Genomic DNA, 12814 nt, shown 5'->3' with positions numbered 1-12814 from the left:
CGGGCGCGAATAGAGGCAAGGTTGCAATGCAGAGAGTCGTACTAGTTAACTGTTTGGGGTGTTGTATACTAGAAGGCAAGGTTGGTCACAGAGAGTCTACTATAGTGTAATGATTGGGTGTGTGTATATGAATGGAAGGCAAGGTGGGCAGCATGAGAGTCTACTAAGGTTAATGATGTGCGTGTGTATATAGAACGGCAAGCTGTGCAGCAGAGAGCCTACTAGTTAATAGATTGGGTGTGTTATATTAGAAGGCAAAGGTGCAGCAGAGAGTCTACTAGTTAATGATCGGGTGTGTATATGAAGGCAAGGTGCAGCAGAGAGTCTACATCAGTTAATGATGCGGCGTTGTGCTATATAGAAGCAAGGTGCAGCAGGAAGTCTACTAGTTATGCTCTGGGTGTGTATATAGAAGGCAAGGTGCAGCAGAGAGCCTACTAGTTTAATGATCGGTGGTGGTGTATCTAGAGGCAAGGTGCAGCAGAGAGTCTACTAGTTAATGATCCGGGTGTGTATATCGAAGGCAAGGTGCAGCAGAGAGTCTACAGTTAATGATCGGTGTGTATATAGCGGCAAGTGCAGCAGAGAGTCTACTAGTGTAATGATGGGTTGTATTAGAACGGCAGGTGCAGCAGAGAGTCTACTAGTAGACTGTGTGTAATATAAAGCCAAAGGGTGGGACAAACTAATCAAGTTGTTCAACTTCTGCCGACTAGCGTGCAAGTCTCTTAGTCACCTAGGTCCGTTCTAACCGACATTCTAACCTGATCGACAAAGACAGAGTTTCAACATTCCATCCACCACCCATGTTACACAGCCACAACCTGCAGCGATTCGGTAAGATAGTCATGTGTGAATTGGCAATTTTTTTTTTTTGTTTTTGCATATGCCCACACTCCCATGAGACACCCTCTGTTGAGAGGTTCATGGCCAGCCATTTAAGTCGCCACCCCTCTGCTGAGAGGGCTCATGGCCCAGCCATTATCCACCCCTTCTGAGAGGGCTCATGGCCAGCGATCGTATCGCCACCCCGTCTCTGAGAGGGCTCATGGCCAGCCATTATCCCATGCCCTCACTCGAGAGGGCTCATGGCCAGCCATTATCCCACCCCTCTGTGAGAGGGGCTCATGGCAGCATTATCCCACCCCTTCTCTGGAGGGCTGTCATGGCTAGCCATTTCCACCCCTCTCTGAGAGAGGGTCTCATGGCCAGCCATTATCCCTCACCCCTTCTCTGAGAGGGCTCATGGCCAGCCATTATCCCACCCCTCTCTGAGAGGGCTCATGGCCAGCCATTATCCCACCCCTCTCTGAGAGGGCTCATGGTCAGCCATTATCCCACCCCTCAGAGGGCTCATGGCCAGCCATTATCAACGGCGACCCTGGAGCAATTAGGGTTAAGCACAGATTTTTTTCACCGGCTCAGGGATTCGAACTAGCAACCTTTCGGTTTCTGTCCAAATGCTCTAACAGCTAGGCTACCTGCCACCCATCTATGCGTACAGTACATATACACAAGAAGACCTGCTCTCTTCATCTCTTTCTCAAATGTACAAATTCAACCAAACGATACTGTGTACTCTACTTTAACATGTTAGTCATTTAGTAGACACTCTTATCCAGAGCAGCAGTTGGTGACTGAACATAAACATGACCTTACCTGCCCTGCACTGTCCCTTCCTGGCCAGGCGGAGTAGTCCTTTCTTCTTGAGGATGAAGCTTCCTCCTATGAAGATGCTGGAGCTGATGGCTAGTCCCAGGCCGATGTAGAAATCATACTTCCCTCTGTCCTGGCCCATGGTGACGCTGGATGAGTTGTTCGTACTGTTTGTTACATTGACCACAACACACAGGAGTTGCTGACCAGCTGAACACTTGTCACCAACCTGTGACACCACTCTACCTTCAGTAAGAAAGCAAAACGACACAAGACAAACAAATATTCAACTCATACATCAATGTACCTAGGAAATAATGTCCTTACTACGACTGTGATATGTTGCCTCACCTAGCTTTAAGACGAATGCACTAAGTTGTTCAGGATAAAAGTGTCTGCTAAATTACAAATGTAAATTGAAATCAATTTGCCTCGGTAAATGTACCTAAAGTTTACAACTGTTAGTAATTCAATTGTAGAATCTGATTCCTCCCAGTTAGGCTAACTTGCCATTTCGACAAGTTACATCACAGAGTGAACAACCCTGATCCAAAATAGTTGGTTCCATTATAGAAATGGCACATTGACAATCCGTATGCTAGGTAGACCAAACCCTGTCTACCACTTCCGCAACCTGTACTCATGTGAATTCAATGAGTCAAGAATTCAGTTAGTGACTAAGATTGCAGTAATCAAATGTCTAATGTGGCGCTGCAAAACCCATAAAACCTCAGGCCAAGACAATGTTACTGTCATGAAATACCGGTTGTCATTCAAACCTGCACAATGAAAACAATAACATGATCTGATTTGTGAGGCGCTTCAGGAGATTTGTGTTCATATGATAACTAGCTATTGTAGCTAGCTAACGTTCACTGACATGGTTATTGCTAACGTAACGTTAGCCAGCTAGCTAATTAGGCAACTAGCTAGCTAAATTACTAACTTCAATTTCCTAGCATCGCTATCAGTTTACTAACTAGCATAGCTATCATTTTGAGATTAAGCTCAAGCCTTCTTGTTGTCCACCTCAGAGTCAGATCAAAACTAGCTAGCTTGTTAGCATAAGGGCTAACGTGCCCTAAATCGGTTGGTAATTGTACCAGTTAGCTAGCTATGTGAAAATCTGCGGCCAAATAACTAACTAGCAAGCTGGCATGATATCGTAAACATGAATATCATATGTATGTTTCCATGCGAAATACCTGGTAAAAGATCCCTGGTTTTCCCAGGAAAACAGTGGTAGTTAGCTAGCTATGTGATAAATAGCAAGTTATAGCTATGTAGCTCTATCATTTTGTTACGACCTAATTTGAAGGTAAGGTTGACGCGGTCCGCCCACACATGGTGAAAGGGCGATTCTTCACGCATGCGTACAAATAGGTCCTGAGAAGTTCCTCGTTCTACCAGAAATTCTCTAGATTAATATTTTAGTGATCACTTTAATAAAAAAGTGCCCTATTTGATTGCCACATTCTAAATGGACTGTTACACCTTGAAATGTTTTCAAGCACTTTTAACTAAGCCTAGCCCACATACAGCTTAGTGAAATGTCTTATCGTATCATGCTGTATCGTATCATACTGTATCGTTTCATGCTGTATCATATCATACTGTATCGTATCATACTGTATCATACTGTATCATATCATACTGTATCGTATCATACCGTATCATACTGTATCATGCTGTATCGTATCATACTGTATTGTATCATGCTGTATCGTATCATACTGTATCATATCATACCATACCGTATCGTATCATACCGTATCATACCGCGGCAGGGTAGCCTAGTGGTTAGAGCGTTGGACTAGTAAATGAAAGGTTGTAAGTTCAAATCCCTGAGCTGACAAGGTACAAATCTGTTGTTCTGCCCCTGAACAAGGCAGTTAACCCACTGTTCCTAGGCCCTCATTGAAAATAAGAATTTGTTCTTAACTGACTTGCCTAGTTAAATAAAGGTAAAATATCATACTCTTATCGTAACATACTGTATTTATATGTAAAACACCAAATAAAGTTGTTCTGATATTCAACAAACAGTGCTTCTTCAGAGCTGCAATAACACACATCAAAATATAATAAACTACAGTTATTGAATTAGTGAGAATAATATCTAACATTACCTGCAGAGATACAACCAAAATGTTGTTCCACTTTTCTCTCCAGCCTTTGTGAGTCCTAAGACCCAACGTGACAAAAAAAAGAGTCCCAGATCCCCCGCCACACAACATGCACTGTTGTGACTGTCTAGAATGACTCTCTAAATAATTCAATGGCCCACGATGCTTGTGTGAATAGGCAAAGTTCTACGGTTTTACAAATGAACCGAATGGTCAGTGGACATGAAGGGACTGAAGACTTTAAAATAATAAAATGTTATTTTGGTACAGTTTCTCACAAAGAGGACGTGTGGGTAGCGGTCATAACCTGTTATGTGTGTGTTAGACCACATAATCTGATCCACATATTTAGAAGGTCTGCTGTAGTGAAATGACTAAGTGGTTCAACTCCTCTCCCCCGCGAAGGGAAAGGGGATACGTAGTCAGTTGCAACACAGAATGCATTTAACCCTCTCTGAATAAGAGATGCACGGGAGATGCCTAATCGACTGCCACGTCATCGGCACAGTTGTTGGAGGTTAACTGCATTTGCAAACACGTCACAAGATAAGAATACTTTTTTTTTGCATTTTATTGTAGTAAATTACAAAAATCATTGAGTTAATTTCACTTAATTATAAAAGATGACCCCGTACTGACAAGGTTGACCACATGTTGTAAGTTGTAATGAAATTAGACTTTTCAATCGGCACCGGAGTTAGGTTCTTTAAGTTACAGCCAGTCCACATGGATTGACACTGACTGACAAGTGTTACAATAGCAAACATCTAGCACATTCAACAGCAACAATGCTACTTTAAGTGTTTGAACACAACAGGACATTACTTCATATGCCGATCATTGAGCCCTTGAGAATGGCGAGCAACAAAATATTACACAACAGATATGTTGTTCGCAAATCCACAGTAAGATTCTTACACTTACATTCAAGTATTTTATTAGATACAATGCAATTCACAATACAATTATATATGTTATTCAATATTTTAAAAAAATGTGGCCCCAAATTAACCAATAAACACTGCATTACTCTCCCTGAGACGGACAAGCCTCTGATTAATCCCTTTTATCTGGTCCTTTAGCAGCTTGCTTCCAGGTGAGTGAGGCCTCTGAGGAGAAGCGAAGCAGCAGGACCCCTACGGCCACCGTGGTTAGCCCACACAGCATGCCCAGGCAGTCTACTAAACCCACCGCGGTCCACTCTCTGAACAAGATGGCCGAAGCTGTGAGGACCGTAGAGGTGAAAGTCACGTAGTAAATGGCTTCAAACATGTTGGAGCTATAGTGCTCCAGAGCCTTGTTGATGAAGGTGAACTGGACGAGGATGCTGACGGACAGGGTTCCCAGTAGACCCAGGAAGAGACCTAGGGCTCGGCTGCTGGAAGGACCCCCGCTGAAGGCATCCTGGGCGGCCAGGCCCAGACCCTTACTGCTGGGGACTGTGAAACTCCCCAGGAGGGAGCAGATGGATACGTACACCATGATGTTGGACGTGCCGTGAGCTGGGGCCACCCACACGATCAGCACAACCAGTAGTAGGACCACCAACAAGGAATAGGTGACGAACACTGCACGGAGAGAAAACATTCATACCACTCCAGTGTTAATCTGCTAAATTGTAATTATCTGATTTATTGCCTACCTCCTCATGCCTTTTGCACACATTGTATATAGATTCTCTTTTTTTCTTTTTTTCTACCATGTTATTGACTTGTTTATTGTTTACTCCATGTGTAACTCTGTGTTGTTGTCTGTTCACACTGCTATGCTTTATCTTGGCCAGGTCGCAGTTGCAAATGAGAACTTGTTCTCAACTAGCCTACCTGGTTAAATAAAGGTGAAATTAAAAAAAAATTAAAAAAATTCAGACACACCTCAGAATTACTCTCAATTGAAGTTTGATGTAAAGTCCTTATTTAGAGGACTTTGAGCAGGTCTGGGCCGGTTCCAACTAACATGTCCGTGCACAAAGCACTCTGTGAACGGTGCAACGTCAATTGAGGTCACAGCAATTGACTTTGCACCGTTCACAGAGTGCTTTGTACACGGAAATGTACAAAGTGGTTAGCCCATACAGCAAAAGAGCTGAGTCTCCCGGTTTAGGCGCTGCCTGCGAGGAGCGGAGTCTCCCGGTTTAGGCGCTGCCTGCGAGGAGCTGACTCTCCCGGTTCAGGCTCAGACATGTCCCTTGTCCTGGCCCATCCAAACAAAGGATTGAATATCCTCTGGCTGTGAACCTCGGAGCCCCATTTTCAATATGAAAGGGGAGAGCCTAAAGGAACATCTCCCAGTGATTTTTCTCAAGACGGATTTGGAGCTCTCAACATGAAAATATATAAAATAATTTTGTAGAATTGGAACAAGACCACTTTGTCTTGGTAACAGAGTGATGCAGAATGGTGTCTGGGCATCTCAGAGGACACAGGGCAGAACATTCTCTGTCATCAGTTATATGAAATGGTGCCAATTTTGTACTGTCACTTAAGTATGATCATACTTATTTTACAGTTATAAGAAAGGTGAAATCTTATAGTAAGTAATTAGATTGTCATTATACTTAGAAAGCATTTGAATCATTTCAAGCCATATTTACCCCACTCTTGTTGAACATGGGGAAAAAATGATGTATGATTTTTCATAATATTTGGTACTAGTCCTCAAAAGGGAGTACACTTCAGCAATGTATAACTATTTTTAACAGAATGGTCATAGACTTTTCTAGAACAATGGCGCATTATTAGTTATTGTTTACGGCCATCTCATGAAAAATATTTACTTTTGGGTTTGTCTATTTAGGCGGTAATCTACAACTTCCATTGTCATTCAAGCAGATAAAGAACCCCTCTTCAACAACATTAATAAGAATTCTTGACGAGGACAGTTAAATGCACTGTTACACAAATAACATGGAAACTATGTGAAATGGACCTATCTGATCATATAAGAGCAGTGAATGGATGTGTCCCAAAATAGCACCCTATCGGTCCTATGGGCTCTGGTCTAAAGTAGTGTACTATATAGGGAATAGGGTTCTGGTCTAAAGTAGCGCACTATATAGGGAATAGGGTTCTGGTCTAAAGTAGCGCACTATATAGGGAATAGGGCTCTGGTCTATAGTAGTGCACTATATAGGGAATAGGGCTCTGGCCTAAAGTAGTGCACTATATAGGGAATAGGACTCTGGTCTAAAGGAGTGCACTATATAGGGAATAGGCTCTGGTCTAAAGTAGTGCACTATATAGGGAATAGGGATCCATTTGGGATGTAATACCAGGTCCCACCCACCTGGATCAGCAAGCCTGTCTTCCAGCTCCAGACTAGAGGTGACGCTCTCGGATTTAGGGGAGTGAATGATGAGCACGACAGAACCACAGCAACACAACACACAGCCCAGCTTCCCCAGGACATTCAGCTGTTCCTGGAGGATATAGGAGGCCAGAACAGCCCTGGATCACAAAGCAACCATTTTAGTGATCAAAACAGAGAGGCTTGCAGTTAGCTAGCTAGGCAAAGATCACATCACTGTAAACACTCCTGTACTGTAGCAAACATCACTGTAAACACTCCTGTATGTAACAAAACATCACTGTAAACACTCCTGTACTGTAACAAACATCACTGTTAAACACTCCTTGTACTGTACAAACATCACTGTAAACACTCCTGTACTGTAACAAACATCACTGTAAACACTCCTGTACTGTAGCAAACATCACTGTAAAACACTCCTGTACTGTAACAAACATCACTGTAAACACTCCTGTACTGTAACAAACATCACTGGAAACACTCCTGTACTGTAACAAAACATCACTGTAAACACTCCTGTACTGTAACAAACATCACTGTAAACACTCCTGTACTGTAACAAACATCACTGTAAACACTCCTGTACTGTACAAAACATCACTGTAAAACACTCCTGTACTGTAGCAACAACATCACTGTAAACACTCCTGTACTGTAAACAAACATCACTGTAAACACTCCTGTTACTGTAACAACATCACTGTAAACACTCCTGTACTGCGAGCAAACATCACTGTAAACCACTCCTGTACTGTAGCAAACATCACTGTAAACACTCCTTGTACTGTAGCAAACATCACTGTAAACACTCCTGTACTGTAGCAAACATCACTAGTAAGACACCTCCTGTACTGTAACAAACATTCACTGTAAACACTCCTGCTAACTGTAACAAACATCACTGTAAACACTCCTGTACTGTAACAAACATCACTGTAAAACACTCCTGTACTGTAACAAACATCACTGTAAACACTCCTGTACTTTAGCAAACATCACTGTAAACACTCCTGTACTGTAGCAAACATCACTATAAAACACTCCTGTACTGTAACAAACATCACTGTAAACACTCCTTTACTGTAACAACATCACTGTAAACACTCCTGTACTGCTAGCAAACATCATGTAAACACTCCTGTACTGTAACAAACATCACATCACTATAAACACTCCTGTACTGTAACAAACATCACTGTAAACACTCCTGTACGTAACAAACATCACTTGTAAACACTCCTGTACTGTAGCAAACATCACTGTAAACACTCCTGTACTGTAACAAACATCACATCACTATAAACACTCCTGTACTGTAACAAACATCACTGTAAACACTCTCTGTACTGTAACAAACATCACATCACTAAAACACTCCTGTACTGTAACAAAACATCCACTGAAAACACTTCCTGTACTGTAACAAACATCACATCACTTAATAAAACACTCCTGTACTGTAACAACATCACTGTAAAACACTCCTGCTACTGTAACAAACATCACTGTAAACACTCCTGTACTGTAACAAACATCACATCACTATAAACACTCCCACCAGAAAACAAAAGACAATAGTAGTCACACACTGAATGATAACATTAACTCACCCAAACAGCACCCCCAGGGCTCCTAAAGGTGTGACCACAACAGCAGGGGCTGCGTTATAGGCCAGGAAGTTCCCAATCTGTCCCACAATCACTTGTTCGGGAAGAGTTCAGAGGTCAATGGAATTCATGAAATATGATCAATGAAATAAACGCAATCGGTGAGTAGTGATAGTTAATGTAGTAGTAAAATGTCTTTATTATTAGGTTAAATAGGGTGTGTGACAGAATTATCCATGAGGATGTACTACAGCTAATAAATGGCAGGTGGCACTGTTAGCTCGGCTACTTACTGGAGAGTGTACCGCTCCACCATACGCCATCTTTTAGATACGACCCACCTAAAAAATTATGAAATACATGCAGTGTTTGTGTTATTAACAGTACAGTAGTCACCCTCTGATTTCCAATGTCCAATTTTGCCACGAAAGCAGCATTCATGTTTTTTTGCAGGAAAATCGCGAACCAGTCACAAGGAACCGAATATAGTTGTTTTAAGAGATGATGTATTTACTGTGTCTGAGGATCTTACAACATTGTAGCCAACAAATGACCCTACAAACATGATTATACTTTGGGATTTTTTCCCCCCAACACTCTACCTCTTTTACGGGATCGTAATATTCCCTTTTTTTGAAGCACAAACGTCGATCCATTGATGAAACTTGATATGACAGCTATCCATACACCAGCAGCAATTGGTGGCGAAGTCTCTCTAATTTCTGAAGTCATCATTGATCACACATTTTCCCATAAGTGACACAAATGGTGGGCTTAAATTAAATGTGTGAATAGGCGAGGCAAGTCCAAAGCACACTTTACATATATATATATATATATAGCCAGTGTTGCCAACTAATTTTCAGGGTAAATTGTTAGACGCAGATTGATTTGTTGCTAAAAGTTGCTAAATGACGTTGTGATGTCATTGCGTGATAACGTAAAACTGCGTCATTACGTAAAATATACAATAACGTTACTCAAATTGACTGGCAAAAAATATGATTAGACATTTGTTCAGGTACCGACTCCCACTCTTTTCTGTTCCCACTCTTTTCTGTACAATTTTGATTGTAGACATGTTGATTGATGTTGTAAGTTCTGTTCAAGATCAAACATTCGTGACCAAATATATTCATTGGGGTTGGCTCGTCGAACCAGTACAACTGCTGCTGCAGTCAGACAACAATGATTTGCAATTTGCTGAAATTGCTGCTGTCACTCACAATGCACTTTTGCAGCCAGGCACGTGTGTTGTGACAGAAAATTGTTTTTGTGTCATTTAGAGTGAAAATGCGTGCATTTTAGCGTTTGAGTCACTTTTCAAAAGTTGCTAAAAGTTCCAAATACATTTTTAAAAGTAGCTACATTTGTTGCTAGGTGCTGTTTGAAAAAAAAGTCGCCAGGGTAATCTGAAAAGTTGCTAAATCTAGCAACACAATTGCTACGTTGGTATCACTGCATATAGCGCCCTCCATAGGTTGTCGTCGACAATGCAGGTAAAGAGTTTTATTCTGGATGATTTAAAGAATATCGGTGAAAAGACTAACCGGCAGGTACGTATCAGTCACATAATGGCACATTGATATCTAATCAAAAGTCTATTCAACATTTAGGCCTACACATCTACAAAGTCAGGGAGAGGATAGCAAATCAATATCTGTATCAATTCATTTATAATGATACCATTTCCGATATGGGATGCACCTGTTGGTTGATGGATAGGGGAAAGGTATGTGRTTACACATATATCAGATCAATCATTACGCTACTTCAAGGGAGGAATGCAGGAGGCTTTTAATTCGAAAACGCCCCGTGACGAGGCTAATATCTAGCTACCTCATCTGTTTTCATGCCTTGGCTGTTTAGCTGTCAATCATATGGGTCCAACGTGGACGATTTATAAAGGCAGCAACGCCGGTGATAGGACTGTAGGGACGCTAATAGAAATAAAGAAAAACTCGCAGGTAAACACAACATTATTTTAGGAGGCTGTTGCTGAGTGAGAGGTGTGTGTTGAGACTGAGCGCTGCAGGAGGCAGCAGAGTGTGAGCAGTGTTGCCAACTCCTCAGTAAGGAAAGTAGCTATTGGCTGTCCTAAAAGTCGCTAAGTTGGCAACACTGAGTGTGAGTGAGAGGAGACGAGGCAGCACGAGTGTGAGTGAGAGGAGACGAGGCAGCACGAGTGTGAGTGAGAGGAGACGAGGCAGCACGAGTGTAGAGTGGAGAGGAGACGAGGCAGCACGAGTGTGAGTGAGAGGAGACGAGGCAGCCACGAGTGTGAGTGAGAGGAGACGAGGCAGCACGAGTGTGAGTGAGAGGAGACGAGGCAAGCACTGAGTGAAGAGGAGACAGAGGCAGCACGTAGTGAGTGTGAGGGCGAGGTGAGAGGGAGACGAGCGGCAGCACGAGTGCACATCGTGACAACATTTGACCAGTTGTAGGTAGGCTATTTAGATTGTCATTATGGAAACACATATTTCCAACCCTTTTTCCATAAAACATATTAAAAGTTGTTAGAACATTTGCTAATGTAACAGTTTAACTTTAGACCGTCCCCTCGACACGGGCAGCGAACCAGGGACCCCTGCACACATCACAACAACAGTCACGCCACGAAGCGTCGTTACCCATCGCTCCACAAAGGCCCGCGGCCCTTGCAGAGCAAGGGAACCACTACTTCAAGGTCTCCAAGCGAGTGAACCGTAACCGATTGAAACGCTCTATTCAGCCGCCACACAGGCTAAACTAGCTAGCCATTTCACATCCAGTTACACTCACCCATTGTAATGCTAACTAGCTTAGCCATTTCACATCCGTTATCCACTAACCAATTTGTAAATGCTAACTAACGCTACGATTCACATACCACGTTACACTAACCCATTGTATGCTAACTAGCTAGCCAATTTCACACTCCGTTACACTAATCCCATTGTATGCTAACTACTTAGCCCATTTCACATCCCGTTACACTAACCCATTGTATGCTAACTAGCTAGCCATTTCACATTCCGTTACACACTAACCCACTTGTATGCTTCAATACAACTACACTGCAAGCAGTCTGATACCGACTGGTTGAGGGCAGTGTCTCAAACATACCACAGTGACTCCTATTCCAATACAGATTGAGCCCTCTGAATGTCTGAATGATCATTCATAATGTTTATGAGAAGTTGCAATGGAAGAAAGTTATCTGCTGATTGCTAAATACATAACACTGTGCTGACTTCATGGTGAACTCACTCGCACCAAATTAGATGAAGTATAAATTGCACGTTATATGTTCTCGATGAAAAGTCATCAACTAATTGTTGATACATGTGCTGACTGACCTCATGGCTGTCCTGTTGTCATAGCAGTCTTGTTGGCGGGGCGGGGTCCATGTTGGGGCGGGGTCATGTTGTGGGCGGGGTCATTTGTGGGCGGGGGCGGGTCATGTGTGGCGGGGCGGGGTCATGTATGGGCGGGCATGGTTTCGGGCCGGAATCATGTATTGGTTAGGGTTAATGTTATTTAATTGTCAAGACTGGCCCTGTTTCGAGTCAGGTTACCTTGGACCACCAGTCCACAGAGATAGCTCAGGTTACCTTGACCACAGTCCTACAGAGATAGCTCAGGTTACCTTGGACCACAGTCCTACAGAGATACGCTCAGATTACCTTGGACCACAGTCCTACAGAGATAGCTCAGTTTACCTTGGACCACAGTCCTACAGAGATAGCTCAGGTTACCTTGGACCACAGTCCTACAGAGATAGCTCAGGTTACCTTGGACCACAGTCCTCACAAGAGATAGCTCAGGTTACCTTGGACCACAGTCCTACAGAGATAGCTACAAGTACTTGGACCACAGTCCTACAAAGATAGCTCAGGTTACCTTGGACCACAGTCCTACAGAGATATCTCTCACACCCACCAGAGGTGGGTGGTTTTATGGCACCTCATGCCCATTGTAAATCGTAAGGCAGCAGACAAAATCAAATCAAATGTTATTGGTCACATACACATGGTTAGCAGATGTTATTGTGAGTGTAGTGAAATGCTTCTAGATCTGACAGTGCAGCAGTATCTAACAGGTAATATCTAACACCTAATATCTAACAAATTCCAC

At 42.7% G+C, this 12814-nt stretch overlaps 2 protein-coding genes across 2 annotated transcripts in view; both read right to left on the bottom strand.

The window, feature by feature from the left end:
• Positions 1-3008, bottom strand: part of nipa2 (NIPA magnesium transporter 2) — a gene marked incomplete at its 3' end in the record, with an annotated part of 11725 nt that extends 8717 nt beyond the window's left edge. Inside the window, exons 1-2 of the mRNA XM_070441688.1 lie at positions 2862-3008; positions 1600-1902 (exon numbers count right to left, since the gene is read on the bottom strand). Coding sequence (XP_070297789.1) covers positions 1600-1798 — 199 coding nt within the window. The remainder of the gene's footprint in view (positions 1-1599; positions 1903-2861) is intronic.
• A 1327-nt stretch (positions 3009-4335) lies between these two features.
• Positions 4336-9617, bottom strand: nipa1 (NIPA magnesium transporter 1). Its single transcript, XM_024143939.2, has 5 exons — positions 9301-9617; positions 8992-9039; positions 8702-8792; positions 7068-7228; positions 4336-5350 (listed from the first exon to the last, which is right to left on the bottom strand). Exons 1-5 carry the CDS (start codon positions 9431-9433, stop codon positions 4839-4841), a joined length of 945 nt encoding a protein of 314 aa, XP_023999707.1. The 5' UTR covers positions 9434-9617; the 3' UTR covers positions 4336-4838.
• Positions 9618-12814: the final 3197 nt, after the last annotated feature.

The sequence above is a fragment of the Salvelinus sp. IW2-2015 genome, unplaced genomic scaffold (assembly GCF_002910315.2).
Source record: "Salvelinus sp. IW2-2015 unplaced genomic scaffold, ASM291031v2 Un_scaffold4555, whole genome shotgun sequence".
NCBI lineage: Eukaryota > Metazoa > Chordata > Actinopteri > Salmoniformes > Salmonidae > Salvelinus > Salvelinus sp. IW2-2015.
Note: the sequence above shows the minus strand (reverse complement) of the source record. Positions and strands in the feature narration are given on the sequence as shown.

Bases quoted from the DNA above. Each gene is read 5' to 3' on its own strand.
- nipa1 (XM_024143939.2), bottom strand. From the start codon at position 9,433: ATGATGACTTCAGAAATTAGAGAGACTTCGCCACCAATTGCTGCTGGT. The intron at 9,040-9,300 runs GTAGAGTGTTGG...ATAATTTTTTAG, and splicing joins ATTACGATCCCGTAAAAGAG to GTGGGTCGTATCTAAAAGAT. The intron at 7,229-8,701 runs GTGAGTTAATGT...TTTGTGATCCAG, and splicing joins GCCCTGGGGGTGCTGTTTGG to GGCTGTTCTGGCCTCCTATA.